Raw genomic sequence first — 26994 nt, forward strand, 5'->3', positions numbered from 1 at the left:
TTAGATAATCTTGCCTCTGGACAACCAAGTACCAAAAATATTATCTTCTAATCAAATAAACCAATAACATTCCACCTCGTAATTTAAATAATAAAAATAATCTTACCTTCTTTGCCCTAACATCGAATGCATAAAAAATAAGATAAAGATACCTCTCCCCCGCTCCATTGATGTCACTAACCCTAATTATACTTACACACCTACTTCTCTTGTGATTCATTTTACACATTTAATTCTGCAGGCCGTTTTCATATCTTTCTTAGCTTTTATTTAGTTTTAAATTCACTCCAAAAAAAAAAAAAAAACTGCACGAGAATCTCTTGTTCGAGGAATCCTTCACGGTACGAAATTCGTTCTTCAGATCTCTGAATGCTCACTGTTTAACTGTTCCTTTTTTTCTTCCGTTAATGGCAGCTTAGTAGCGAACTAGGACTTCAAATTTGCTGCATTTTTCAGGTAAAAGTTTTTGATCCTCTCTTCTCTTTCACCTTTTTCCAGTTCTGCCGACACGCTTGCTTTTTCTTCTTTTCTTCTTGATTTAGTTGTATTAGTTTTCATTTATTTAAGTAGATGTGGATTTTGGCCGTGTATCTTTTACTTTTTTACTGTTGAGATTGTGAAGAAAATCTGAAAACTGAAAGTAAAATTTCAAACTTTCTTTATTTTAGTTTTGCTTGTCTAGCTTCTATAGTTTCAGTCGCTATCCAGTTTAATATCAATTTGTGTTTTTTTTATTGTTGAATTATTTTTTGGTCTTTTACGGTAACTTATTATAACTAACAAGCTATTGATTATGTAGTGTAGTAACATTTTGACTGCCATTAATTGCAAGCTGTATTAGGATATTGAGAACGTTTGGTTGTTTTTAAAATGCTACTTTAAAAAAAAAAAAAACAGTTTAATGCTAACATGCTAAATATCGACGTTTTGGTTGCGTATGACTTTCGCAGATCTCCAGATTTAGAAACTTGGAATTTTAATTATTTTTGGGTTTAACGGAGATGGGAAAATCTCCAGCAAAATGGATCAAGACCTTACTTCTTGGGAAGAAATCTTCAAAGTCCAGTTTCTCAAAAGAAAAAGAGAAGCTGGTGAGGAAGTACTAATTATCTTCAAATATTAAATAGCACTTGAAATGTTGCATTTTCTAATTTTGTTGATTATTATCTTCAGAAATCTGCAAATAAAGGTGAGGTTTTGGTTTCTTCCAAGGTGACTGTGTCTGACCTATCAGTGGATCCTCCATCAATTTCAGCACCTGTTCTAGTGAATAGCGCTAGGAATGTGGTGGACTCTGAGAAGGGTATACCTGCGCAATTGCCGAATGATGGGGCAAATATTCCATCTCCAAAAGTGGATGGAAATGATGCCAAAACTGGTAATTTTGGTAACCCAGAAAATCCTGATAGGATTAGGCTTGACCCAGCTGCTGTGATGGTACAGGCTGCTTTCAGAGGTTATCTGGTAGCTACTCTCCCTTTAAAAGTTACTTTTATACTTAAAGGTTATGCATAGTGATGAAACTTGTAAGCATTTTACTGCTGTAGTCTTCATTCAGTTGTGTGAAAACTCTGCTGACTCTTATTGGCAGTAACTTGAATATACTGTCACTGTTCTGCTTATTTTTCTAATATTGGAACCTTGCACTCTGCATCTTGCGTTATGTTGTTGATGATGATTGATTTTACTTAAAGTTAAGGATATGTGAGGATTGGGTGACATGTGATAGATTCATACTTCTTTCATGGTATGATCTAGATCTTTCGTTTTATTGGGAGGTAGAACATTGAACCACTTATTGGTTTAACTGCTTGTATATGTCAGACTCTACAATTGGCTGGCTGCCTCTATGTTTTATATTTGCTTCATGCTTCTTATTGTTTGTATGTATATTTTTCCCCTTGCTGTTGACAGAAACAAGCATAGGGAATGCATGTGAATGAAAATTTCTTAGGGGCCTGGATTACTATTTACAGTAACTTGGGTAGTCTGCTACTCATTTTACTAAGTTTCCCAGGTCAACACATGTATCAGTTTTGTACAAGCATCTGCTTGTTTAGAGATATTTGAATCTTAAATATTTGACAACCTACTGATTTATAGTATTTGTATAAATTTTAAATGCAAATTTGGTTGGTATAGGTTTGCATAAAGTTTGATAGAAGTAGTGAATCTGCTGTCAACTTTTACACGCCCTTATACTAGGATTATTATCCTCTCTAAAATCACATAGTTTTATTGATGACAATATTATGTGTTGGAAGGCTCGCAGGGCATTTCGAACCCTCAAGGGCATTATAAGGCTGCAAGCAGTTATTCGTGGTCACTTGGTTAGAAGACAAGCTGTTGCTACTTTATGCTGTACATGGGGAATTGTTAAGTTGCAAGCACTAGCTCGTGGTCAAAAGGTCAGATGTTCAGATATTGCCATGGACATACAGGAAAAACATCTAAGACTGCTTCAGGTGATTTTGATTACTGATCAGTGGATAATGGCTTGTTGTTTCTTGCTATCCTGACAATAACTGTAGACACCAGTTGTATGCTCTAGTTGAGTTTGTTGTTTATGTATAAGGTCTATGAGAATAAAGGTATTTTTTTTTATTATATTGATATTAACATGGCACTGATATCATAACCACTCAAAAATAATAAAGGATTATTTTATTTCAGGTTCTTATCTGAAAATCAAAGTATACCTCCCTTTTGTTTCATTATGTGGCATTTTGAGTAGCTAATTGCACATAACATGCTTCTAAGCTGGGTACTTTTTATTTCTTTATTTAAGCAGGGTTCTAAAAGCTCGGATTCTATTGGAGTGAGCACATCTTCTAAGGTGAAGAATTTATCAAATAATGTGTTTGTTCAGAAGGTATGGTTTGCTTTCTCATAATACTATTGGATTCTTCTTACTGGTTAAAATGAGAACTTCTGTGCTGATAGAAAGCCCATGATATTTAGCCTTTAGGGCGTTTTTCACGCTCCTAAGTTCCTGCTTTTGTCGCCACATTAGTTGTCTAATGCATATTTTCTTAGCATATAATTGTTCCTGTTTCTTTTGTGCTTCAAACTTGAGCTTGTGCACCTTGATCTTTTGAATTGTTCCTTTTACTTTAAAGTTATAATTTTCTATTGCTCATATTCTTACTCTTTGTTATCTTCAGTATTTTTTTCCTCTTTGGTGATTAATGTTTATAATATCAGTACAATAGAGGCATCTTTTGTAGTTAAACTCACAAGTCAGGTCTAAATATCTGTATGCCCCATCTTTATCTCGAGAGCCTCCATGCCTGAGTCCTGTATCTCACCTGAGAATTGCAAATGCAAATATATCAGTTGTTTATAGATCTCTTCTTGTTGTATCAAAATGATCAACTATTTTTTAAGCTTGTTTATCTATCTGCTTTTTTTCCTACTGTTAATTCTTGATAATGCTTACTTAATATATTCCTCTCAGTGGATTTAAATCTTAGAAAATGCCTTCAATTATTTGGGCTCCCACAAGTGGCATTTCCTTTCCGTCGAACCTCATGAAATGACAAACAAATAAAAACAGAAATAAATCTTGTTATGCAAAGTGCTTAGACTTTTGAACTCTAGCATGACTAGTAAAAAAACTTTTGCATGGAAGATGTAGTTCTGTTCCTTACCTCTTTTTCTTTAATATGGATGAACTTTGTTAGTGATTACTGTTTTTGATGTATGCCACTGCTTCCTGTTCCTAGCTGCTGGCCTGTTGTGGATGCCAAGAATCATGGTGTCTTGACTTATGCCAGTTCTGCTATGTTTTTATTCACTGTTGTTCCAATCTGTATGTGACTATGCATTTTCATCATTTCAGCTTTTGGCCTCGTCACCTTCTGTATTACCTCTACAACTTCAATATGTTCCAGAGGAGCCTAACTCATCCTGGCAGTGGCTTCAACGATGGACAATGTCACATTTTTGGCTATCCCCTTTAAAACCAGTTAGGAGTGGAAAGACAAAACGAAGTATTCAGAAAATGTCCAATGCAAAAGTTGTTAATGGATCTAGTCATTCTACCTTGGAGCATGAAAAAAACAAACGAGGTCTGAGGAGAGTTTCTGGCAACTCAGCAGCAGATTCAGTTCGGAAGCATCCACAAAATGAGCTTGAGAGGGTTAAGCGCAGTTTACGAAAGCTTTCTGACTCTTCAAAGGAGGTTTCTGATAAGTCCGAGGTTTTTAATGAGAAAACAAAGAAGACTCTGAAAAAAACTTCTAATTCTAATAACCCTGATTTTTCAGAACAGGAATCTTCTGAGAAGATAAGAGATGTGGCTGCAACACTATCAGAACTGTCAATTCTTGAGGCAGATATGAAAATGTCCTCAGAAGATCCTTCTCTTGGTGAGCCTAATGTCTGTCCTGCAGTTGATTTGCCATCTACTGAAAACAATGGTAAACTTGAGGACATGCCATTAACAGAGGAGTTAAGCTCTAAAGATGAGCAGGTTGGTGATGAGAGCTCAAACACAAACCAAAGAAGAGCTTCTTTCCCTGCAAAAATTGATAATCAGGCAAATGGGTTGAATCACATGCCAAAAGTTCCCAGTTATATGGCACCAACTGCATCTGCAAAAGCTAGACTTAGGGGTCAAGGCTCCCCAATGGTTACCCCCGAGGCTGTTGAGAAAAATGGGTTAAACAGGCGATATTCTCTGCCATCTTCAACCAATAGTAATACAAGTTCACAGTCCCCACATGGTCAAAGACGGGTTCGAGTAGCTGGAAAAGGTGCTAACATCAGTGACAAATCTCAATCATCCTCTAAAGATGCTAATGGTAAGCACCACTTTACATTGATGCCTCAGTTGGTTACTAGTGTAATAATGTTTTATGCCCTTCTGTTTGTGTTTTTGTTTTGCTAAATGAGTATTACCCATGGATATGCTGCTTAGTTTTTCCCCATTCTTGAAGTAGGACATGGAAACTGGCACCCTCTGTTGTATAAAGTCATGTCTACATGTGTAGTTAAACATGCTTTTATGTGGTAGTTCTATGCTCTCCCTGTATGCTACTTCTGCATGATGACTATCCCTTATTGTTGACTTGACAATTTCAGATAAGGTGGTAAGAGCTGAGTGGAGGAGGTAATTCTTGCACGAGGAATTGTTTCGATGAAGTTTCCATGGAGCTTGTGCACAGATGCGACTTAACAAAACTTCCCTTATGTGTTTGTAAACTTCTGATGTTTGGTTGTAGAAGCAGGAGAGTGAATCATCTAATCTTTTGTTGCTTGGTGTATCTTTTTAAGTTTCCTTGGCACTTTCAGGAGTGTAGATGGGTAAATATTTGTAGATGTTACAGTTGGTTATTTGGTTTATTTGGTTCGTTGGTGTTTGTACGTAAAATTCTTTGGATCTCCTACTCACTCTTTTCTATAGTTTAATATCATAGGAATAGAGTATGCTGATCTGCAAATCTGGCTAACCCTAGTTGTATTCTCTCACCTAGGTGGAGAGACTAAATCTCATCACTCAAACCTCAATTTTGATTGGAACATCATTTTTGAAGCCAATCCTTTCTCAACTATCAATCGATTTTTGCTCCATCTCAGCTCTGACTAGAAGAGGAAAAGCTCGAATTTTGCTTCAAACCAAGTCTTAGGCATGGTGCCATTACAAAAATCGACTTTTGTTTATCAGGCAAGAGGTATACCGATGGTGATGACATCGATGAACATCATTCTAATTTCCATGGTTTCAAGACCCACGCAACCCTGGACCTAAGATGGGTGAAATTGAAGTTAGATGAACATTTGCAGAACATGTTATCTACCGTCTCCTTTAAACATAGTGTATGGGTTGTCGTCAAGTGAATTTCTTAAAGGTCCCTACACCAAGTACTTCTCATTCACTCGAGGAAAAAAGAATCTAAAGACTGCAGTTATTCGGTTCACTGGTATGAAGATGAGAGACGATGTTCATTGGCCTTTCTATAAGTTCCCCTGTGACATGCCGCAGCTTGAGACATCGTGATTGATGTATTTACTTTAGTGAATCGGAATTAGAGTTATTTCTTTCGTTTTTAATTTTTTTTTGGGGGGGGGGGGGGGGGGGGGGGGGGTGGGGGTTAGGCTGAGGCCAAGCTTACCAACACGTTACAATTTCCAACATCTAGCAATTTTAAAAGATTTTGTGCGGCACCTTGGCCCTTTGTGGGTAAGAAATATTCTCGAGGCATGTCCATTGATGCAAAAGATGGAATTGCATGCAAGTTTTTGGTTTTTGCAGACAATTTTAATTGATGTGGAAATATACAACTAGGATTGCATTATCTTTGATGATACTGCTCTAATTATTTACTAAGATGAAAAGGTTTTTCATCTTAACTTTTGAATCCTGATAAAGTACAATGAACTGCAAAGCAGAGATTCTTCTGCATAGGCCATATGATTGTTATAATTAAAGGAACTTCAAGACAAACTGAAAATCATTTGGGAAGAACAGATGACAGCTCACATGAATGATCTACTCAAAAACATACCAGAATTAATGTTGCTTCATATTAACTTAAAGTCTTTTTTTTTTACTGCTAGCATTAGCATCTGTAGATTGTTTCTTGAAAATGATCGGAATCTAATGAAACTAAGGCACCATTCATTGGTGTTTAATAGGAATGCCTTCTGTTCTTTTTTCCCCCCGGATAGCTGATTGAATAAGGATTGTCTTATCCTTGACTGGTTTATTTTTGTTGAGTTTCACTGGAGCTAGACGATTGTGATTATATCGATGAAGAAACAGAAATAAACCGTCCTCCTGGCTGCCCCATTATCATCTAAGGCAAGTTTTTATAACTGGCAGACATGGATTCGTGAGTGAGATTTGGATTGTAGTTTATCTACTAAGCAATGCAATGGGACTTGAGAAAATGGTGATTGATCCATGTACCAGATCTTACGAAGGGTATGGAGGATGCGAAGTTAAAGAAACTTGTCCCAGTTGTGCTTTTCTGCTAAGGCAAAGGCTCTTTGGACATCTTACAGGCAAAGTTTGTCCACTTGTTGAACTGCTGATTCTTTGAACAGAAAATGACTTAACGATAGAAATCATGATACATGGTATGTGAAATAAACATGATAATATGTGTTAAGTTGAAGAAAGAAGATGATCATCCACCAACCTAGCCTTTTATAGTTACGGCTTCGTATGTTCATATTTGTAATCAGTGTCAGGTGCCAGCCAGAGTTCCCCCAAACACTTCAGTAGGTCATTAGGGACCTCCCTTTTATCTAGGCTCTGCCAAGAGCAGACCCCATAACCCCAGTGAAGTGATCTAGGGAACTCAAGAGGACAGCTGACTCTCTATTTCTCCTTTGTGGTTAGATGATCAGGAAATAGGAAGCCAGCCTACCTATTTATAAGTGAAGGCTCTAGTGGCCAAGTAATTGTGACTCTTCAACTGATCGGACCGGCATTAGATATGAAACAAATCCACACATGGCAATACTGAAACTGAATCCAACCAGAATTATGGCATTTGGGGAATAGAGATGAGGAGATAGAGAATATTCTTGAGGTGATTGGACTTGAGCTCTCCCCCACACCTTTTCCATGCTTCTATCATTGTCATAGTTCAAAAAGTGTTATATGCATTTCCCTTAATAACTTCGATATATCTGCCATAATAGTCCAAGCTATCTTTAATTAGGAGCAGTCTGTGTGTATGTTTTTGACAATACATTAATCAATTAACAGCTGCTTAGATTCTGTGGTGGTGAATAAAATGATGGATAGTGAATAAAAGTATATATGGCCAGAATTTTATGCAACTTAAGACCTCTAAAATCCTTCCCAAGGATTCATCGGGCCTGTTATTGCGTCTAGATTAATTTTTCCCGAGCATCTTTTGTCTCACATAAAATAAAAAGAACAACCAGAAATACTTACAGATAATCGAAAGTGTCTTACTGAATAATTGAGGTTAATTAGCCAATGTTTCCACATGAAGCAACCAGGACAAGGAAGCTTTACAAAAAAAAGCTGATATTTTGAAGGTAATCTTTCAAAACTTTGGGTTACTTCCAACTGAAGTTTTCTTGTTTTTGAAGATACTCCTGCCATAATTTAATACACACAAAAAAAAAAATGAAAAAGAAAAAGAAAAAAAAAAAAAGAGGGGTGTTATAGCAGGTTAAGAGTTTTTAATTGGAATTGTTAGCTGCTACAGACTATCTCAATCACGCATATCATTGTCACTAGAAAGGAAGAATAATTGTTCTAATAAAGTAAAATCTAGCAATTGGTGTATTTATGGCATGTTTTGTACGTTTCCATATGTTATAGTCAAATTTAATATATTATGCATTATCTTTTCCTAGGAAGGTACAGCTGACTGAGCAATAACATATCTTTTGGAAAGGAAACAGCTACAAAAGCCACCAGAAATTTGACAAAAATGTGCTGCTTTCTGTAGTTATTTATAATGGTGATTCAAATGGCTTGTTGCTGCTAGATTTGATATGAAAGAACAACATGGTGTTGCCTTGTTAATCTATATCAAAATAAACCAGATAGAGGTTTTGATTACCTACTAAAACTGGGTATTTTTGTTCTCTTTGCATGGTAACTAATCATCCTTCTAGCTTAAATCGCTAGGAAATACGCTTTTTTTTTTTCTGTTCTATCATTAAGCATAGTTTTACGGCTGATTGGCAATACTAGATAGCTTTTCTTGCAAGGTAAGGCTATATTCATAAAACCATTTTTGTTATGCTTCTTAACAAATTGAAAGCAGAGACATTCTTTCTTTTTTGCTTCAATGAAAATGAATGGATCCCTCTTGTTAATCAGTTAAATTGCCCTATGGCATGATCCAGGCAATAGGAAATTGTTTCAAATACTCTCTTAACCGGCAAAGATGGAGTTTTTCTGTTGCACCAATCTGATTGACATTGTTTAAGATAGAAACTTATGGTCTAATTTGAAATGCCAAATTTGGGAATATGGCTTTTGGAGATCTTGATGTTCGGATATCTCTAAGTCCCAGCCTTGGTTATATATATTTCCAAAGTTAGCTTTTTAATTAAGCACAATTCCTTAGTGGTATCTATTTCTTTATCATACTTTTGTATTCTTCTTCCATTTCTTTCTTGTACTGTTGCCTTGAAGTCGTAGCACTATTTGACCATTGCCATTCACAGTCACTAGCAAACTGATGAAGGAGGGAGACTAATCAAATAGCAGAAGCAGCGATGCTGTTGCGAAATGACTATCCATGTTATCTGCAAACTGCGAGCTCACCAGAATAGCTCATCAAAAACTATGAGCTCACCAAATGTGCGAGCTCGCCAAATGTGGGAGCTCACCAAGATCGCGAGCTCACCAACATTGTGAGCTTACCAAGCATGAGAGCTCACCTGCGAGCTCTTCACTTTGTAAGTTGACAACTTGCTAACTTGCACTGAAACTGTGATAAATTTTGATTAAACATTTTGGCAGGCGATTAGACATAAATCAACAACTGAAAAAGAAAGTTATATGAATCTAGTCACTGAACTAAGCCAAGTAATATTTTATTATTATTTGGACCCTATTTAAGCAATATTTTTCATGTAAACTAAGTATCAGTTTTTTAATGGAATAGTTCACCTAAATTAACTTCTCCATTTTTCATCTTTTTGCTTCTGTTTCAACCTCTTCTTTTTCAAAATCCAACAATTGGTATCAAAGCCATTTATCTTTGAGGCCTTTTTTCATAAAAAATGTCTTCAGTAAACTTTACACCACCATCACCCCTTGTTTTTACAGGTGAAAACCACCACATGTGGGTAGTAAAAATGAAAACCTATCTTCAAGCCTTTGATCTTTGAAAGGTTGTAAATGCTGAAATAGAACCACCAGTGTTGAGGCAAAATCCCACTCTTGCTCAAATGAAGCAGCACAGTGAAGAATGTGCCAAAAAACATAAGGCGATGTCTTGCCTACAAAATGGTGAAACTCCCAAACAAGCTTGGGATAAGCTTAAGGAGGAGTTCTAAGAATCACAGAAGACAAGGCAGCAGCAGATGATATATCTCAGATGAGATTTTGAAAACCTCAAAAAGAAGGAAGTTAAGACAGTGAAGCAATATTCATATCGAATCATGGCAGTGGTGAACCAGATAAGACTGCTAGGTGATCAATTCCCTGATAGTCGAGTAGTTGAGAATGTGATTACCACACTTCCTGAGAGATACGAATCAAAGATATCCTCACTAGAAGAATTAAGGGATATATCAACCATCTCACTCTCAGAGCTAATCAATGCTCTGTATACTCTAGAACAAAAAAGGGGTAAGTAGAGAAGAAGGGCATTGCTGAAGGAGCTTTTCAAGCTAAAAACAGAGAGGCTACGAGCTCCTCAAGTTAGACAAAAAGGAGAAGCCAAAGAAAGATGTTGGAAAGAAAAAGTATCCACCGTGTTCGCACGTCAAGAAGTTAGGTCATCTTGAGAAATTCTGATGGTTTAGGCCTGATGCTCAATGCAAAAACTGCAAGCAGCTTGGTCATGTAGAGAAAGTATGCAAAAACAAAGGGCATACTCAACAACAAAATGCAGAGGCATAGACAACAGTAGTAGAATAACTGATGTTCACAGCCTCCTGCGAAGCCTAGCTCACGACACCATGCGAACTCACCAGCGGAGTAAAAAAGAATTGGCTCATCGATAGCGGGTGTACAAGTTACATGACAGTAGATGCGAACATCTTCAAGAATGTTGACAAAAGGTTTCATTCCAAGGTGAAAGTTGGAAATGGCCAATATATTGAAGTAGTTGAAAAGGGAGATGTTTTAATCAAAACTCCATTAGGTACTAAACTTGTCACAGATGTTCTTTTAGTCCCTGACATAGATCAAAACCTACTAAGTGTAGGACAGTTGCTCGAGAAAAAATACTCCGTGGTATTCAAAGACAAAAAATGGCTAATTCTTGATCTAAGTGGATGCGAGCTCATATCAACAAAGTTGGCAAACAGAAGTTTTGCTATCAACTGGAACTTAGCAACTTTAGTAGCATATACCAGCTCACTGAATGAAACAAAACTTTGGCACAAAAGAATAGGACATGTTGACTGCAAATCCTTAAGTCTAATGTCCAAGAATAACCTGGTTGAATATCTGTCAAAAATGGCTAATCATGAAGATGTATGCGAACCATGTCAGCTTGGGAAACAGATAAGGTCTCCATTTCTTGCGAACACAAAATGGAGAGCCACTGAAAAATTACACTTAGTACATACTGACATTTGTAGATGATAATACAAGGTTTGGTTGGGTGTACTACATGAAGAACAAGTCCGAGGTGGTTGAAATCTTCTTCAAGTTTAAAGCTATGGTTGAAAACCAAAGTGATTGCAAGCTCAAAATGGTAAGATTAGATAATGAGGCAGAATACACATCAAAGAAGTTTGAAAAGTTCTACGAAGAGTCTGGTGTTCACCATCAATTGAGTAATGTATGCACTCCACAAAAAAATGGAGTAAGTGAAAGAAAGAATAGAACTGTGACGAATATGGCTCACTGTTTACTATTTGAAAGTAAACTGCCAAATGATTTTTGGGCAGAGGCAGTAAACACTGTTGCTTACCTGCTAAACAGACTACCTACTAAAGTTGTTGAAGGGAAGACACCATTTGAAGCCTGGTATGGTTTTAAACCTTCTATTTCACATTTAAAAGTATTTGGTTGCATTTGTTTTGTTCATGTTCCAGAAAAGAAAAGAAGCAAGTTAGACAGTATATCGTGGCCAGGGATATTTGTTGGATATTCCAATGTTAAGAAATGATACAAAATCTATAATCCTTTCACAAAAAAGGTGATTATAAGCTAGGATGTAAAGTTTGATGAAATATAGAATTGGACTGCAACAGAGGAGGAGATGTATGAACAATGGAGTCCAAGACTAAATTTGCGAACCACTGTAAACCAAACTGAAAATGATGCAATTGATGAACAACCAGTGCAAGGAACCAGGTCCATCACTGAAATCTATCAACAACGTAATTTGGTGAAGCAAGAACCAGTTACCCCTGTTGCAAGTTTAGACACCATAAAACTGTTACTAACTCTTGTTGCTTAAAAGGGTTGGAGAATACATCAGATGGATGTGAAGTCAGCCTTTTTAAATGGTTATTTAAAGGAAGAGATTTATGTCGAATAACCACAACGGTTCACAGTACCTGGGTGTGAGGCCACTATAACACCCCTTACTCGTGTCAGACGCCAAGACATGGTACGAGGCATTACCGGACTTAAACATAACCAATCATACAAAATCGAGTCATGAAATTTCATCCAAATTAAAACTTTTCATATTTCATCATAAAGCCCCTAATATGGGCTTACGAGAACCAATACATACTTTGAAAGTGGTTCGGGACCAAACCGAGAACTTTTGAAAACTTTGAAAAATTTCTTGAAAAACAGGGGCACACGCCCTGAGCACATGGCCATGTGGCCAGCCGTGTGGATGAAAGTTAGGCTATTTACCAAGATTTTTTCCATCCAAACATTTACACATTTATACCAAATTTATCAACACACAACATGGCATTAGCATAAACGTACAACTTAACCAATAATAGCCAACATCAATGGCCTTATACAAAATGAACTATCAAATAACATAGGCCAACATTTTAGGCCAAATAAATTATGACACATAACAAAATAATCAAGTCCTCTAAACATGCCATAATTCATAATATTGCTTTCAAAATACCAAAAGAGTGTTGATAGTGTGGATGGATCTCCGACGATCTTCGTACCTCGAGCTAGCTTGGTGACACTATAAGACAAAGGAAAGAAAAGGGAGTAAGCATATAGCTTAGTAAGTTGGTATGTAAATAATAAACAATTTATTAACATGCTTTTATCAATCCTCATAATGTGTTCTCAAGATAATACAATCATATTTACACATAGTTTCACTATTCACTCATGTTCATATCAAGCTGTCTACGCGATTCATAGTCAATAAATTATTTATATCTTGAGTTACAAAACTTCGAATTAAGATCCGCTAAATTTATTTGAAACTAGACTCACATATCTTCTTACCATAAAATTTTTAGAATTTATGGTTTAGCCAATAAGTACAGTTTATTCTTTAAAGTCATCCCTATTCTGCTGTCTGACAGTTTCGACCCTTCTTCACTAAAAATTAATTATCTCATCGTACGGAATTTAGATAATGTTCTTGTTTATTTTTATTGAAAATATACTCATTAATAATTTTAAACATATAAATTCTAACCCATAATTATTTTTATACAATTTTTAATGAGTTTCCAAAGTCAGAACAAGGGATTCTGAAATCACTCTGACCCTGTCTCATAAAAATTCAAATATCTCATAATATGAAATTCTCTTGCTTACACTGTTTCTTCTATGTAAAACTAGACACAATAAGCTTTAATTTTATATCTTATTCAACCTCTAATTCTATTTTCATAATTTTAGGTGATTTTTCAAATTTATACAATGGCTGCTGTCCATAACTGTTTTATTACTAATTTTACTCTTTCATGTTTTCTTTGTATTAACTTTCATTTACACACACATAACACCAAGCATGTCCATAGCTAGCCATTCCAATAGCTAGTCATTACCAAATATTTACAAGTCTTCATAGTCATACTTGCTCTACATCAACCTTACCAAAATTCGATCACATATTGAGCACATTGCTCATGAATATTTATACACATGTACTTGCACTCATTCATCACATAATCACAATCATTTACACTTAGTCATTTCCTGTTGAACACATCAGAATATTAACAGATACATCAGAATATTGCACATAGTGCCACACTTGTAGCCAAAGCTACTTCACATCACTTATCACACATAGGCTCGTTCTCGAGCTATTCACATTCGTGGGTTTGCTCACACAAGCTGTCGGTCATTCGTAACTACTCAGTGCTGCTCACACAAGCTGTCAGGTATCCGCAACACATGCCGGATTACCCAGTCACTGGTATAACTTATAAGACCAGCACCCGGATTCACTTAGTAACAATTTCACATAGTTTTCTCATAGGTTCCTAGTGACATGTCACTTGTATCCTATTCTATTCTTAAGGTTCAACCGGAAAATTTCTCACTTGTCAATATTTTGTCAAATACATCAAATATTCAGCCACATTTCAGAAAATATATCAAAATATGAAAGCGTAAGTAAAAACGATGCATTATTTACATACAAACTTACCTCTGTCCAAAATATTAAATGTTTACGTCTTAGTCCACAACCTTGCCTTTTCCCCAGTCAAGGTCAATTCCTCGTCATTATTGATCTATAATAACATATTTAACTCATTTAATACACACATTTTCAATTCAGCCCCAAAAACACCTTATGGCAAAAATTACATTTTTCCCCTAACTTTTCACATATTTACAATTTTGCCCCTAGGCTCGTGAAACGAAAAGTACTCATTTTTCTCATTACTCAAGCTTAGCCAATTCATATTCCCTCTTATAGTAGCCCAAAATTTTCATTAAATCACATTTTTTCTTTTTTTACACTTATTTTACAACTTTTACAAATAAGTCCTTTTGTGCAATTTTACTAAAAATCACTTAGTAAAAGTTGTTTATTACACTTTACACTTTTATATTCTAGCATAAAACATCAAAACACATACAAGTTATCCATGGGTAAATTTTTAAACACAAACCCTAGCTCAAAATAATGGTAGAAATAGCTAAACCGAGCTACGAGGATCTAGAAAATGTAAAGAACATTAAAAACGGGGATAAAACAGACTTACAATCGAGCTTGGAAGCTTGAAAAACCCTAGCTATTTCTTCCTCATGTGAAATTCAGCCAAGGAGTTGAAGATGAGCAAAAATTGGCTTTTAATTTGGCTTTTTAATTCATTTAATCACCAAATTACTAAAATTCCCTTAACTTAAAAAATATTCTATTTCACCTATTTCATGTCCATTTTTGTCCAAAAAATTAACCAATGGTCTAATTACCTTTTAATGACCTCCAATTTAAAATTTCATGGCAATTAGACACCTCTAGCTTCTAGAACTCAAGTTTTACACTTTTTTACGATTTAGTCATTTCGACTAAATTGAGTGTCCAAACGTCAAAATTTTCTAACGAAATTTTCACGAAATCATTTTGTACATCATTAGATCATAAAAATATATGAATATTAAAATTTTCCTTGTCGAATTAGTGTCCCTGAAACCACTGTTCCGACAAGGCCCAAAGTCGACCTGTTACAGCCAAGGTGTATAAACTGCACAAAGTACTGTATGGTTTGAAGCAATCACCAAGAGCATGGTATGAAAGAATTGATAGTCACCTTACAGAAATGGGTTTTTAAAGAAGCATCAGTGAGCCCACTTGATATGTGAAGAAAACTATTAATAAAATACTCCTCATTATTTCATTATATGTTGATGATTTACTTGTACTTGGCAGCAACAACAAACTGGTAATTATATTCAAATATCAAATGAAAGACAAGTTTGAAATGTCATACTTATGTGAAATGACATACTTCTTCGGTCTGGAGGTGAACCAAGCTCACAATGCAATCTTAATAAACCAGAAGGGGTTCGCTATAAAAATCCTGCGAAGATTTAGCATAGAGAATTGTAAAATTGCGAGCGCCCCTATTGCTCAAGGTGAGAAGCTCACCAGCAATGAAAATGTTGAAATGGTTGATGAAAGAATGTATAAAAGATTGGTGAGATGTCTGCTTTACTTGATAGCATACAAACCTGACATCATGTTTGTTATATGTCTGTTGTCAAGGTTCATGCATTGTTGTAATGTGAACCACTACAAGGCAGCAAAAAGAGTTCTAAAGTACATAAGAGGAACTCTAGATCATGGAGTGAAGTTTATGAGGATTGAACATATCAAGCTACTTGGGTATTCAGACAGGGATTAGGCTGGATCTTCTGAAGACATGAAGAGCACTTCAAACTATTTCATCACTCTAGGATCGAGTCTGTTCTGTTGGAGCTTGAAGAAGCAAGAAACAATAGCACAGTCAACTACTAAAGTTGAGTATGTCACAGTTGCAACAGTTGTAAATCAAGCCATTTGGTTGGGAAAACTACTGAATGATTTAAATTTGATGAAAGAAGAAACAACAGAGATCAAGTGTGATAACCAATCAGCTATTGCAGTTGCAAAAAATCCAGTGCTCCATGGTAGAAAAAAACACTTCAAAATCAAGTATCACTTTGTGAGAGAAGCGGAGCAAGCCAAGGAATTCACATTAGTTCACTACAGTTCACAAGACCAATTAGCTAATATTCTAACAAAACCTTTTGGAAAGATTAGGTCTGAAAAGCTGTGTTATGATATTAGAGTTTGAAGCATGGGGGTCAAGGAGGAGTGTTGCGAAATGATCATCCATGCTAACTGCGAATTGCGAGCTCCCCAAATGTGCGAGCTCACCAAAAGATGCGAGCTCACCATGACTACGAGCTCACCAGAATAACTCACCAAAAAATATGAGCTCACCAAATGTGCGAGCTCACCAAGATCGCGAGCTTACCAACACTGCGAGCTCACCAAGCATGGGAGTTCAATTGCGAGCTCTTCACTCAGCAAGTTTCCAACTTGCCAACTTGCACTGAAACTATGATAAATTTTGATTAAACATTTTGGTATGTGATTAGACAGAAACCAACAAATGAAAAAGAAAGTTATATGAATCTAGTCACTGAACTAAGCCAAGTTGTAATATATTATTATTTTTAGCTTATTTAAGCATAAATTTTTATGTAAACTAAGTATCAGTTTTTTAATGAAACAGTTCACCAAAATTAACTTATTCATTTTTTATCTTTTTGGTTTTGTTTCAGCCTTTCCTTCAAAAATCCAACAGATGCTAACATCAACCAACATCCTGATGGTATTCTAGGCATCATTTTGTCATTTCTCCTATAAGGGAAGATAGTAATAACCAATGAAGTCTCATCTAGGTGGAGGTATTCATGGGTTAATTAATCACTCAAACCTCAACTTTAATGTAAACATACTGGGTAAAACCTTGTTTTTGGGTTATGATTGCAACTATCCTTCTGTTGGCGCTTCAAAAAAGCCAATCCCTTTTAAACTTTTTCTACCAAATTTTTGCTCCATCTCAGCTCTGAACAGAAGATAAAAAAGCAAGCTCAAAGTCTACTTCAAACTACATCATTGGCATAATAGACATCTTGGTTAATGGATCAACTTTATTATTGCAAGAAGGATTCAAGAGATTGATCTTTGTTTATCAGGAACGAGGTGTATCGATGCTCCTACAATGATGACATGTATGGAACCACTTTTTCTAATTTTAGTGATGATCGGAGCAGTAAGTTCTATGAATTTCCATAGTATCTTCTTCTTGGTGATGGGAGTGCTATGCAAACAAACATCATTTTAATTTTCTTGGTTTCAAGAACCTCACAACCTTGGACCTAGATGGGTGAATTTGAAATCAGATGATAATTTTCATTACATGTCAAATTATCATCCTTTATGTCGTCAATTGAAGTACCTAAAGATGTATAATAGCATCTGGGATGATCTGAGAGAGTTGCAGATAAACGGTATTGATGTTGAGACATTGAAATTCGAGGGTTATTTTTTTATTCACTCAAGTAAAAAATCTGAAGACTGCAATTATTTATTTCAGTGATAGGAAGATAAGAGACAACACTTATTAGCCTTTCTATAAGTTTCCCTGTAACAAGCCACAGCTCGAGACTTTAATGAATTCTAATTAGTATTATTTCATTCTTTTTGTTTTAGGCTGAGACTATGCCAGAGAGCTTACGAACCCATTATAATTTCCTACATCTAGCAATTTTAAAAGCTTTTGAGATTTACCTTGGCCTTTTATGGATAAGAAATGTTCTCAAGACATGTCCATTGATGCAAAAGTTGGAATTGCATGCAAGCTTTTGGTTTTTGCAACCATTTTTATTTTTTTTTCAATTGTGAGTTTTTTACATCTTTTGATGTGGTGGAAATATACCACTAGAATTGCATTATCATTGATGATACTGCTTTGATTATTTATTAAGATGAAAAGATTTTTCATCTGAACTTCTGATTCCAGATAAAGTGTTTAAGATTACCATCCGTGTAGCTAGTTGTTTTTTTTTTTGGTGTTAGCAACAGCTGTTACTCTTTGGTGAATGAATACAACATTCTGATTTGGTTCATTTTTTTTTCTAGTTGCAATGTAATGTTGCTTAGCTGAAAATGAACTTAGTTGTTGATGTTTTGATGGGTTTAGGTGATGATTGAGCCGATAGTCAGCTTATCTATGTGTGTAAGTAAAGTTTTACAAGTTTCAAGATTACTTAGTGATAGTAGGTAGTATTTGGTGATGTAATTTGGCTTTAAATTGTATTTTTTATGTTGAAAATGTAGCAGATCAGTTTGCAGGTTAGTTCAAGCTGTAATCTTTGGCTCAATTTTTTTGTCTCTCATTTCTTTGCTTAAGCATCTAAAGTGTTGTAGCTACTTTGAATCGATTTTTTTGTTATTTTAATTGATTCATTTTTGTTTAAATCGATTCTAAACTATTTCACTTGATTCAAAACCCAACAAATGGTATCGAGAGCCTGTCATCTTTGAGGGCCTTTTGCTTCTTGTTGTTTGTTTTAAAAAGAAAGAAATATATGTTTTTTATTGCTGTAAAAACATGAGTTTTTCATCACCACCATCACCACCACTTGTTTTTGTTGGTGAAAAATACCACATATGGGTAGTGAATATGAAGATTTATTTACAAGCTCATGATTTGTGGAATGTGGTTGAGGTTGATACAGAGCCACTACCATTGAGAGCTAATCCTACCATAGCTTAAATTAGACAGCATAATGATGAGTGTGCTGAGAAATATAAGGCAATGGCTTGCTTGCAAAATGGAGTCTTTGATGTGACCAGGATTATGGCCCTTGACACTCCTAAATGGGAGAAGTTGAAGGAATAGTTTCAAGGATATGATAAAACACGACAAAAATAATTGATCAATTTGAGGAGAAACTTTGAGAATTTAAAGATGAAAGAGTCTGAATCGATCAAGCAGTACTTTGATAGGATAATGGCCACAATCAACAATATTAATTGCTTGGAGATGAATTCAATGACAAAAGGATTGTTGAGAAAGCAATCACAATCCTTCCAGAAAAGTATGAATAAAAGATTTCTTCATTGGAGGACTCGAGAGATTTTTCAACTATTTCATTATCAGAGTTGAAAAATTCCCTTTATGCACAAGAGCAAAGAAGGGCAAGTAGGAAAAAGAAGCACATTGAAGAAGCCTTTCAGGCCAAAAACAAAGAATATTTGAGCTCCTCAAGCAATAAAGAAAAGAAGGGCTGGACAGAGAAGAAAGAGAAAAGTTGGTGAGACAGTAGAAAGGAGAAAAATCCACCATGCTCGCATTGCAAGAAGCCTAACCACCTGAAAATGTACTGCTGGTTCAGGCCTAATATTCAATGTAGAGGTTGCAAACAATTTGGACACATGGAAAGGGTGTGCAAAAATTGTAGCAGAACCATGTTCAAGCTCATACTATTGATAGAAACCAAGGTTAGGAGGAGCATTTGTTCACTACCTCTTGTTTTGTTTCAAGCAGCAAAGTCAATAAGAGTTGGTTAATTAACAGTGGCTGCACAAACCACATGGCAGTTGATGAAATCATCTTTAAGAAGATTGACAGAAGCTACACTTCAATAGTCAGAATTGGAAATTCTACTTTTCTAACTGTTAAAAATGATGATGACAGTGAAGAAAGGAAGAAACATTGGTGCGACCACTACAAAAAAACATTGACACACTTGAGAAGCTTGCTAGAAGCTCCATGGAAAACTGACAATGAGAGGAAGAAGAGTGGAAATGGTTGTGGTTCACAATCTGGGGATAGCAGAGCTTTCCAAAGGTTCACAATCTGGGGATAGCAGAGCTTTCCAAACAACGAATGAAAATCATAAGCAACAAAATTCTCTAGAAGGGTTTCCAAAATCAAGTTTTGGAGCGAATCTGCCATCGATGTCGTGACACGACCCTCCTGTGTCACGACATAACCCCTATACTTGGTTGTAACATTGTAGGCCTTTGTTACAACCAAGCCCTATGCAGCCCCAAAAAAATCATGTATGTGATAATGATGTTTTGGAGGGAAATTAGGTGTATTTTTACTAGTTGAACTCTAAGGACTTCAAGGACAATTTAGGGACTTTAAGATTTTAAGTTTAGCCTATATAAATGCCATTGTAATCAGTTTAAACATACAATTTTAGGGAGATAAAAAATATACTTAGGGTTTTTATTTTATTCTTAGATTTGACTTATGGTATTTTATGTTCTTGTAATCAGAAGATCCTATTTCGAAGTGAGACTCTCGCAAGTGGAGATTGTTTCGGAGCCACTCTTTCATCGATAAATCCATGAGCATATCTTTTCTTTTATTCTATTATTTATATCTCTTTCTTTAACATTGTTTAATTGAATTTTTGTGTAAATATTAGAATCAATTTATGCTTCATACATATCTCGCATGGTTTCAATTATTCTAATTGTATTCACTGATTGAAGGATAGAGTTTCTTAGCGGATCAACTGTTTGGGAGAGGAAGAACTTAAACCCTAGACTTGACAAAACTAGGAATTTATTTAGGTAGGAATTAACCGAAAATTGGTATGGCCTATCCGTGAACACCTTAACCTCGAACCAGTCTGGACTGTAAGGTCGAAAGATAAGTAGTTCTTGATGACTCGCTATTCTAGTGGACATATCAGAAGATCCTACTAGGGTATCGACTAGTTGATTGAATAAAACCCTACATCAATAAATAATTAGGTAAAACAATTGGATCTAGGCTAAAGGAACTCGCGTAGTTGAAACATGGATAGGAGAAACTGATACATGAACATAGGAGTATATTTAGGCTTAATTCAATTTATTTAGTTTATTAATATTATCATCATCTTTCTTCCATATTAACACTAGTAATTTGTAACTTAAGTAGATTAGTAATTGTTCCCAGTAATTGGCTTGATAACAGTTTTCCCTAAATTGCAATCCCTTTGGGTACGATCATCAGAGCACTTACGTACTTCGTTGTAACTATATTACAACCTGAATCGTATACTTGCAGACACTGCCTCAAATCTATATCTTTAGTTGCAATGTTCACACTTTGGACGTTAGTACGTTCGGAGGCAGTCAAGTTGTTGGCACCGTTATTACGGATTGTGACTGTGATAATTGTTACTGAATCAATTACTTACAAATAATATTAGTCAAAAGACGAATTAGTTAGATAGTGTGCTAATTGTATTAATTTATTATTTTAGCTTAATTTTTTTATAATTTTATTATTTCCCTTCTTGATTAAGAAAATTTAATCATGAGTGCAATTAATGATGATTATAGTTGGTATAATGGCAAGACGTGGGATAATTTATACAATGACGTGGAATCAAGTTGGTTAGATGGAGACTCGATGGATCAATTGAGTTTGTATAGCGAATATGGAAAAGAAGGGTATTCATATGAACCTCTATATGAGTTAGATGATAAAAAGATTGATATGCCCAAAGACCCAATAGAGTCTCTTTGTAATCCGCCAAAGATATTGTTATGTGGAACAATTAAGCCTGACAAACCTTTAGCCCAGAACATAGACACACACATGGATAAATTTGGTGACAACGATAGTGGGCCTGAGTCAAATGAGTCGTCCTTTTGGTATGATGAGTGACACAATAATGAAGGACAAGTTAGGTTGAACGGAGCTTCTACAAACATGTAACGACCCGATAGTCAGGGGTGTCAGAAAGTACATTCCCTGGACTCCATTCTCGTAAATTAGACTCGTAAATATTTTTATTAAATATTTACGAAGTTAATTGTGTAGTTAATTAGATTCTGGTTAAGTGAATTTGCATGAATTATAAGTTGTTAAAGTGTAGAGATCAAATTGCATAAGTATTAGAAGTAGAATTATAGATTAAAATTAATTGAGGGACTAAAGTAGTAATGACCCAATTTCCTAATGATGGTGCACGACATTAAGGAATAACACATATATAATAAGTTAGAAATAGAAAAGGACTAAATTATAGAATTTATTGCTAATTTTGAGCAATTGGGAGTAAAGTGTGAAAAATTTGAAATTTAAGGGTATAATTGAAAATAGGGAGTTATATTTAGTTTGAAGTGAAATGAGTATGAAAATATAGAGTTAATTGTGAAGATTAAAAATTAGTCTCGATTTAGGGACTAAATTGATATTTAAGCAAATGTTGAGTAAAAATTAAAATATTCAATGTGAAATTGCATTGTGTAGTATTAATGTATTTTAATTGTTTAAATTTCGTAGCTAACGTCGCACCGGAATCCTAGACTAAAAAGGGGAAGGATAAAATCGACGTCGAATAGCTCGGAATCCATGATTTGTATTTCTATAATCTGAACCTAGTTGTTAATTTTTGAATTTTGAATTCTTGCATATGGTAAGTAGTTGAGGTGAGTATTTTGGTACTTTGAGATTGAATTGAAATTATAGTTGACCGAAATAAATTGAATTGATATAGATATTATGAATGTATTGATTACATGAAATTGAAATGAATATATGATTAAATGTGATAATGTGCATATATGAGAATTGGATATTGGATGTATTTGCAAATGGGGTGGAACCCTATTAACTGTTTCGAGCTAAGTTGGATATAGATGGCATGCCATAGGATATGAAGAGTTCAGGGATTTTTCAACTTTGAGTCGATGAGGCATTGGGTTCCAATTTGCTTGGTTTAACAGATGAGACACTGGGTGTCAATTTTTATAGCGTTGGACGTAGTTATTACTTCGGATTTATCTGATGAGGCACTGGGTGCCAAACTAGTGTGTTGGTTGGATCCGTGTATTGGTCCGAGTTTGAGTCTTGGTAATAGGGGTAAATAAATAATAAAGGTCTATAATTGATATTGAAATGACAAGGTATGTGAAATGGAAACGAGGTAGTGGATTGAAAAATGAATTGTGTAAAATGTTGTGAACAAATGAAATATATGAGTTATGTACTCATGAATTGAATATGAAATAGATAATGTCATTGTATAAATGAAATGTGGATTGATACATGAAAAACTATTTATATAGCAAGTGATGTGAATTAAGATATTTGTTAAACAAATCAAATATGATAACATGTGAAAATTGAGTATAGTATGAAATGATGTGGTAATATATATGAAATTGAAATAATGAAATCTTGTACTTGTAACCTTAGACAATAGTATGTTTGGATTATAGAAATATTATTGAGTTTTACTCAGCATGCGGTCTTGTTTTCCGTGCACAGGTTAGGTACTTCTCTTATGATCGCTGACTCAGCATCCAACAACGATCCCGATATCAAGTGTGGCGATGTTTACTTTTTTTAATGGCATGTACCTAGGATGTGTTTCATTGTTAGTGATTTTGTGAATGGGATGTAAATTGAGTTTTAAGTATAATGTTGGTTTAGTATATAAACATATGTTTGTGTTGAAGCCATAAGTTTGGCATGTTGTTTGAACCAAGCTTGGTAGGTGTATGTGAACTTAAGCTTGATGTTTTAGGTAGAAATATGTTAGGCTAAATGGAGTGTTTTGGTATGCTTAAAATCTTGATTTGAATGTTGCATTGATAATATGTTTTGATGATATAAATTGTGGTACCAATGATGGTACATTGTTTAGGCACTTAAGATAATTGTTTTGGCATCTTTTGAGTATATTTAATCGTATTTTGAATAGATTAAATGATTGGTTTTGAGTTGCTTAATGCCCAAGCAAGTAGGAAATGGTAAACTAGTTGTTTAAGGTACATTTTAGGTCTACACGGCAAAACACATGGGCGTGTGACTTGGCTGTATGAGACACACGGCTTGGCGACATGGCCGTGTGTAGCCTGTTGAGTGCTTTGGGTGCAAGTCAGATAACACACGGCTTGGTACATGGGCGTGTAGAGCTATTTCGAGTGTTACACGGCATGGAACACGGGCGTGTGACCCTACTCAGTGAGTTACACGGGCAGAGACATGGGCTGGGACATGGCTGTGTGTCTCTAGTTCGAATGTTACACGGGCAAGGACACGGACTGGGACACGACTGTGTGTCCCTATTTTGATTGTTACACGACCTAATGCACGGGCGTGTGTCTCAACCGTGTGAGGCACACGACCTGGCCACACGGCCGTGTGAACCCTGACTTCAAAATTTTGTGAATTTTTCCTAGGGTTTTCAAATGATTTCAAATTGGTCCCGATTTGTTTCTAAAGTATTTTTAGGGCCTCGAGGGCTTGATTTAGGGACAATATGTGTATGCATGAATGATTTAAGTTATGTTTATGGTATTGAATGAAATTAAATGTAAATTTTTTGATTGTATGGTAATGCTCGTAACCCTAATCCGAGATAGAGAGGGGTTAAGGGTGTTACAAAACCAGTGGAGTGATAATAATGAATACAATATGCCCGAACATCAGGACGAGTTGCCTTATGATGCGTATGTGAGTTATGACCACAAAGATAAAAGCAAGTATCCGGAGGAACTCGTACGTGAGCCGAATAAACATCCATCCAAGTGTGATCAAATCTACCATGTAATGGCCCATTTTTTAATGGTGTCAAAAAAAGTAGTTTTGGGGCCACAAATCTGATGAGTAAGTTTGTAAATATTATTATTTAATATTTACAAGTCAAATATAGTTTTAAAAAGGTTTTTGATATGGTAATTTATGTTATATAAATGATTAATTAAGGTCAAGTGGTAAGACCCTGAAGTTAAGTGGTTTTAGAAAATGAGGTATCGGGACCTCGTTTCTATAAAACGAGCTATAAATGTTTTCATAAATATTTATGGAATGTCATTAAGGTGGTATTAAAGGTTCGTTGAAAAATTTTAACCTTTCGATAGTTAATTAATTAAAAAAAACTAAATTGTAAAAAATGGAAAATTTGATCACTTTTTGATTTGAGTGATTAAATGGCTTTGTGAATAAATGAAATGGGACTTAAATGGTAATTAAACCATTATGGAAATTGGTGGACGTTAGTGGGCTTATAAATTGTTAATGTTTGATTATTATTATAAGGGTAAAAGAGTAAATTATTAAATATGTTTATTATAATGTTTCATCTTTTTCATTTGAAATCCATAGCCGAAACCCTAAAGGAAAAGAAAACATATTTGAACAACTTTGGTTTGGTGATTTGGTAAGTAAAATTTGCTCGTTTCTAATAATTTTTATGTTTTTAAGATCGTTGCAACTAGGTCCAGCTAGCCTGTACCTTCTTTTTGAAATTGTTAAAGATTGTGGATGTTGCCATTGATGAAACTTGTGATGCTATATATTAAAACATGAATTTGAAGTGTTAGTTGGTATTTAAAAGTATTTTGTTACGTGATTTTTGATGAATTTACCGATTAGGGACTAATTGTCGAAATAGTAAAAATACAAGGATTTGATGTGAAATTATTACAAATGTGGGCTATTTTGTGTGCCATGAATATTCGGGTAGTGTTAAATTTAAATAAAAATGGTTAATTTGCATGTTTTAGGCTTAGGGACTAAATTGAATAAAAGTAAAACTTTAGGGGTGATTTTGTAAAAAAGGTTAAAAATGACTAAATTGCATAAATTATATTTTTTTATGTCTAAATTAATAGATTTATTAAAATTATTAATTTAGATCAAGATCGGGTGGAAAATCGAGGAGAATAAAAAATTACCAAAATGCCTCTATACTTTGACATTTTTGCAATTTTTTCAGGTAAGTTCGTGTGAACTGTACTATGTATAATTTTAATTAAATTCAATGTTATTATATGATTGTATTGAAAATGAATCAATATATATGTTATTATACAAATTATCATGTTATGAAACGACGTAAATCTAACGACGTACGACGATTATCGAGCCCCGTTTGAACCTTAGAAATTCGCAGGATACAAATGACATGCCATTAGAGTTTACATGTTTCAGGTGCTGGTCTTGAATGTCCTACCGGTGGCTATGTTTCTACAAGTGTTTCGGATGCTCCACAACTCGTGTAAGCAGCATCGTGTAGCTACGTTCCGACCCACAGCTCATGTGATCAGGCCCAATTTCACAGCTTGTGTGAGCGTACTTATTCACAGCTCGTGTAAGTATATATGTACAGGAATTGGCAGACTACGGTTATATGTTTAGCACACTTTGTGTGAGTTATCCTATGTATCCAACGGTATTCTATTTGGTTCAACGGGCATGAAATTTACAAGGACATGGTAAGTGTTTTATATGAACCAATAAATGTATGTATGAAAGACTTTGAAATAGTGAGCTACGTTGAAAATATGTTATGTTGAGATGGATGATAAATCCAATTGAATTATGCTCAAGTATAATGGTTATCCATGTTAAATTTATATGAATCATGTTTAAATGAACTAACATGTGTTGTTGATGTGCTTAGGCTTATGCCAAGCTTGTGGATATGAAAACTGTTTATGATTATGCTTGTACTATGCATATGAAACTAGTAAGAAAAGGGAATGAAATGGTAAGTATGTAATTGGGATGTATTATGATGTTATAAAAGGTTTAATGTGATAATCGATGTATGTATATGTGAGCAAATTGCTTATGCTAAGAATGAATCTATCGTGTCATGTATAAATACGGTGACTTTAGAATTAATAATGTTGTTTAGGCTTATAATAAGCATTGGGGACGGAATGTGAAGTAAGTAAATAGAAAAGTATATAATCTTATAAAAGATTGATGATTATATATTATATCTCATGAAATCCTATCATGTTATGAATGGTCAATATATATATGCAACATTAATGAACTTACTCATTTGTGAGTTGATGATTATGGTTTGATAAATATTGAGACATTGGTATAGGTTTATATTTAACTTATAAATTTCATTATTGAAATGTAATATTATGCTTATGG

At 34.9% G+C, this 26994-nt stretch overlaps 1 protein-coding gene across 2 annotated transcripts; it reads left to right on the forward strand.

Annotated features, from left to right (window-relative positions):
• The first annotated feature begins 114 nt into the window (after positions 1 to 114).
• Positions 115 to 5374, forward strand: LOC105782930 (protein IQ-DOMAIN 29). Of its 2 annotated transcripts, XM_012608034.2 has the most exons (8): positions 115 to 341; positions 415 to 456; positions 951 to 1091; positions 1174 to 1464; positions 2265 to 2465; positions 2792 to 2872; positions 3842 to 4805; positions 5086 to 5374. In XM_012608034.2, exons 3-8 carry the CDS (start codon positions 1002 to 1004, stop codon positions 5115 to 5117), a joined length of 1659 nt encoding a protein of 552 aa, XP_012463488.1. In that variant the 5' UTR covers positions 115 to 341; positions 415 to 456; positions 951 to 1001; the 3' UTR covers positions 5118 to 5374. The 2 variants fall into 2 exon arrangements, with proteins under 2 accessions (XP_012463488.1, XP_012463487.1); XM_012608033.2 differs by having other exon boundaries at positions 115 to 456.
• Positions 5375 to 26994: the final 21620 nt, after the last annotated feature.

Source organism: Gossypium raimondii, chromosome 13 (genome assembly GCF_025698545.1).
Source record: "Gossypium raimondii isolate GPD5lz chromosome 13, ASM2569854v1, whole genome shotgun sequence".
Classification (NCBI taxonomy): Eukaryota; Viridiplantae; Streptophyta; class Magnoliopsida; order Malvales; family Malvaceae; genus Gossypium; species Gossypium raimondii.

Coding starts and splice junctions, on each gene's coding strand:
- LOC105782930 (XM_012608033.2), top strand. CDS start 1,002: ATGGGAAAATCTCCAGCAAAATGGATCAAGACCTTACTTCTTGGGAAG. Junction 1,092..1,173: donor CAAAAGAAAAAGAGAAGCTG/GTGAGGAAGTAC, acceptor TATTATCTTCAG/AAATCTGCAAATAAAGGTGA. Junction 2,466..2,791: donor AACATCTAAGACTGCTTCAG/GTGATTTTGATT, acceptor TTATTTAAGCAG/GGTTCTAAAAGCTCGGATTC.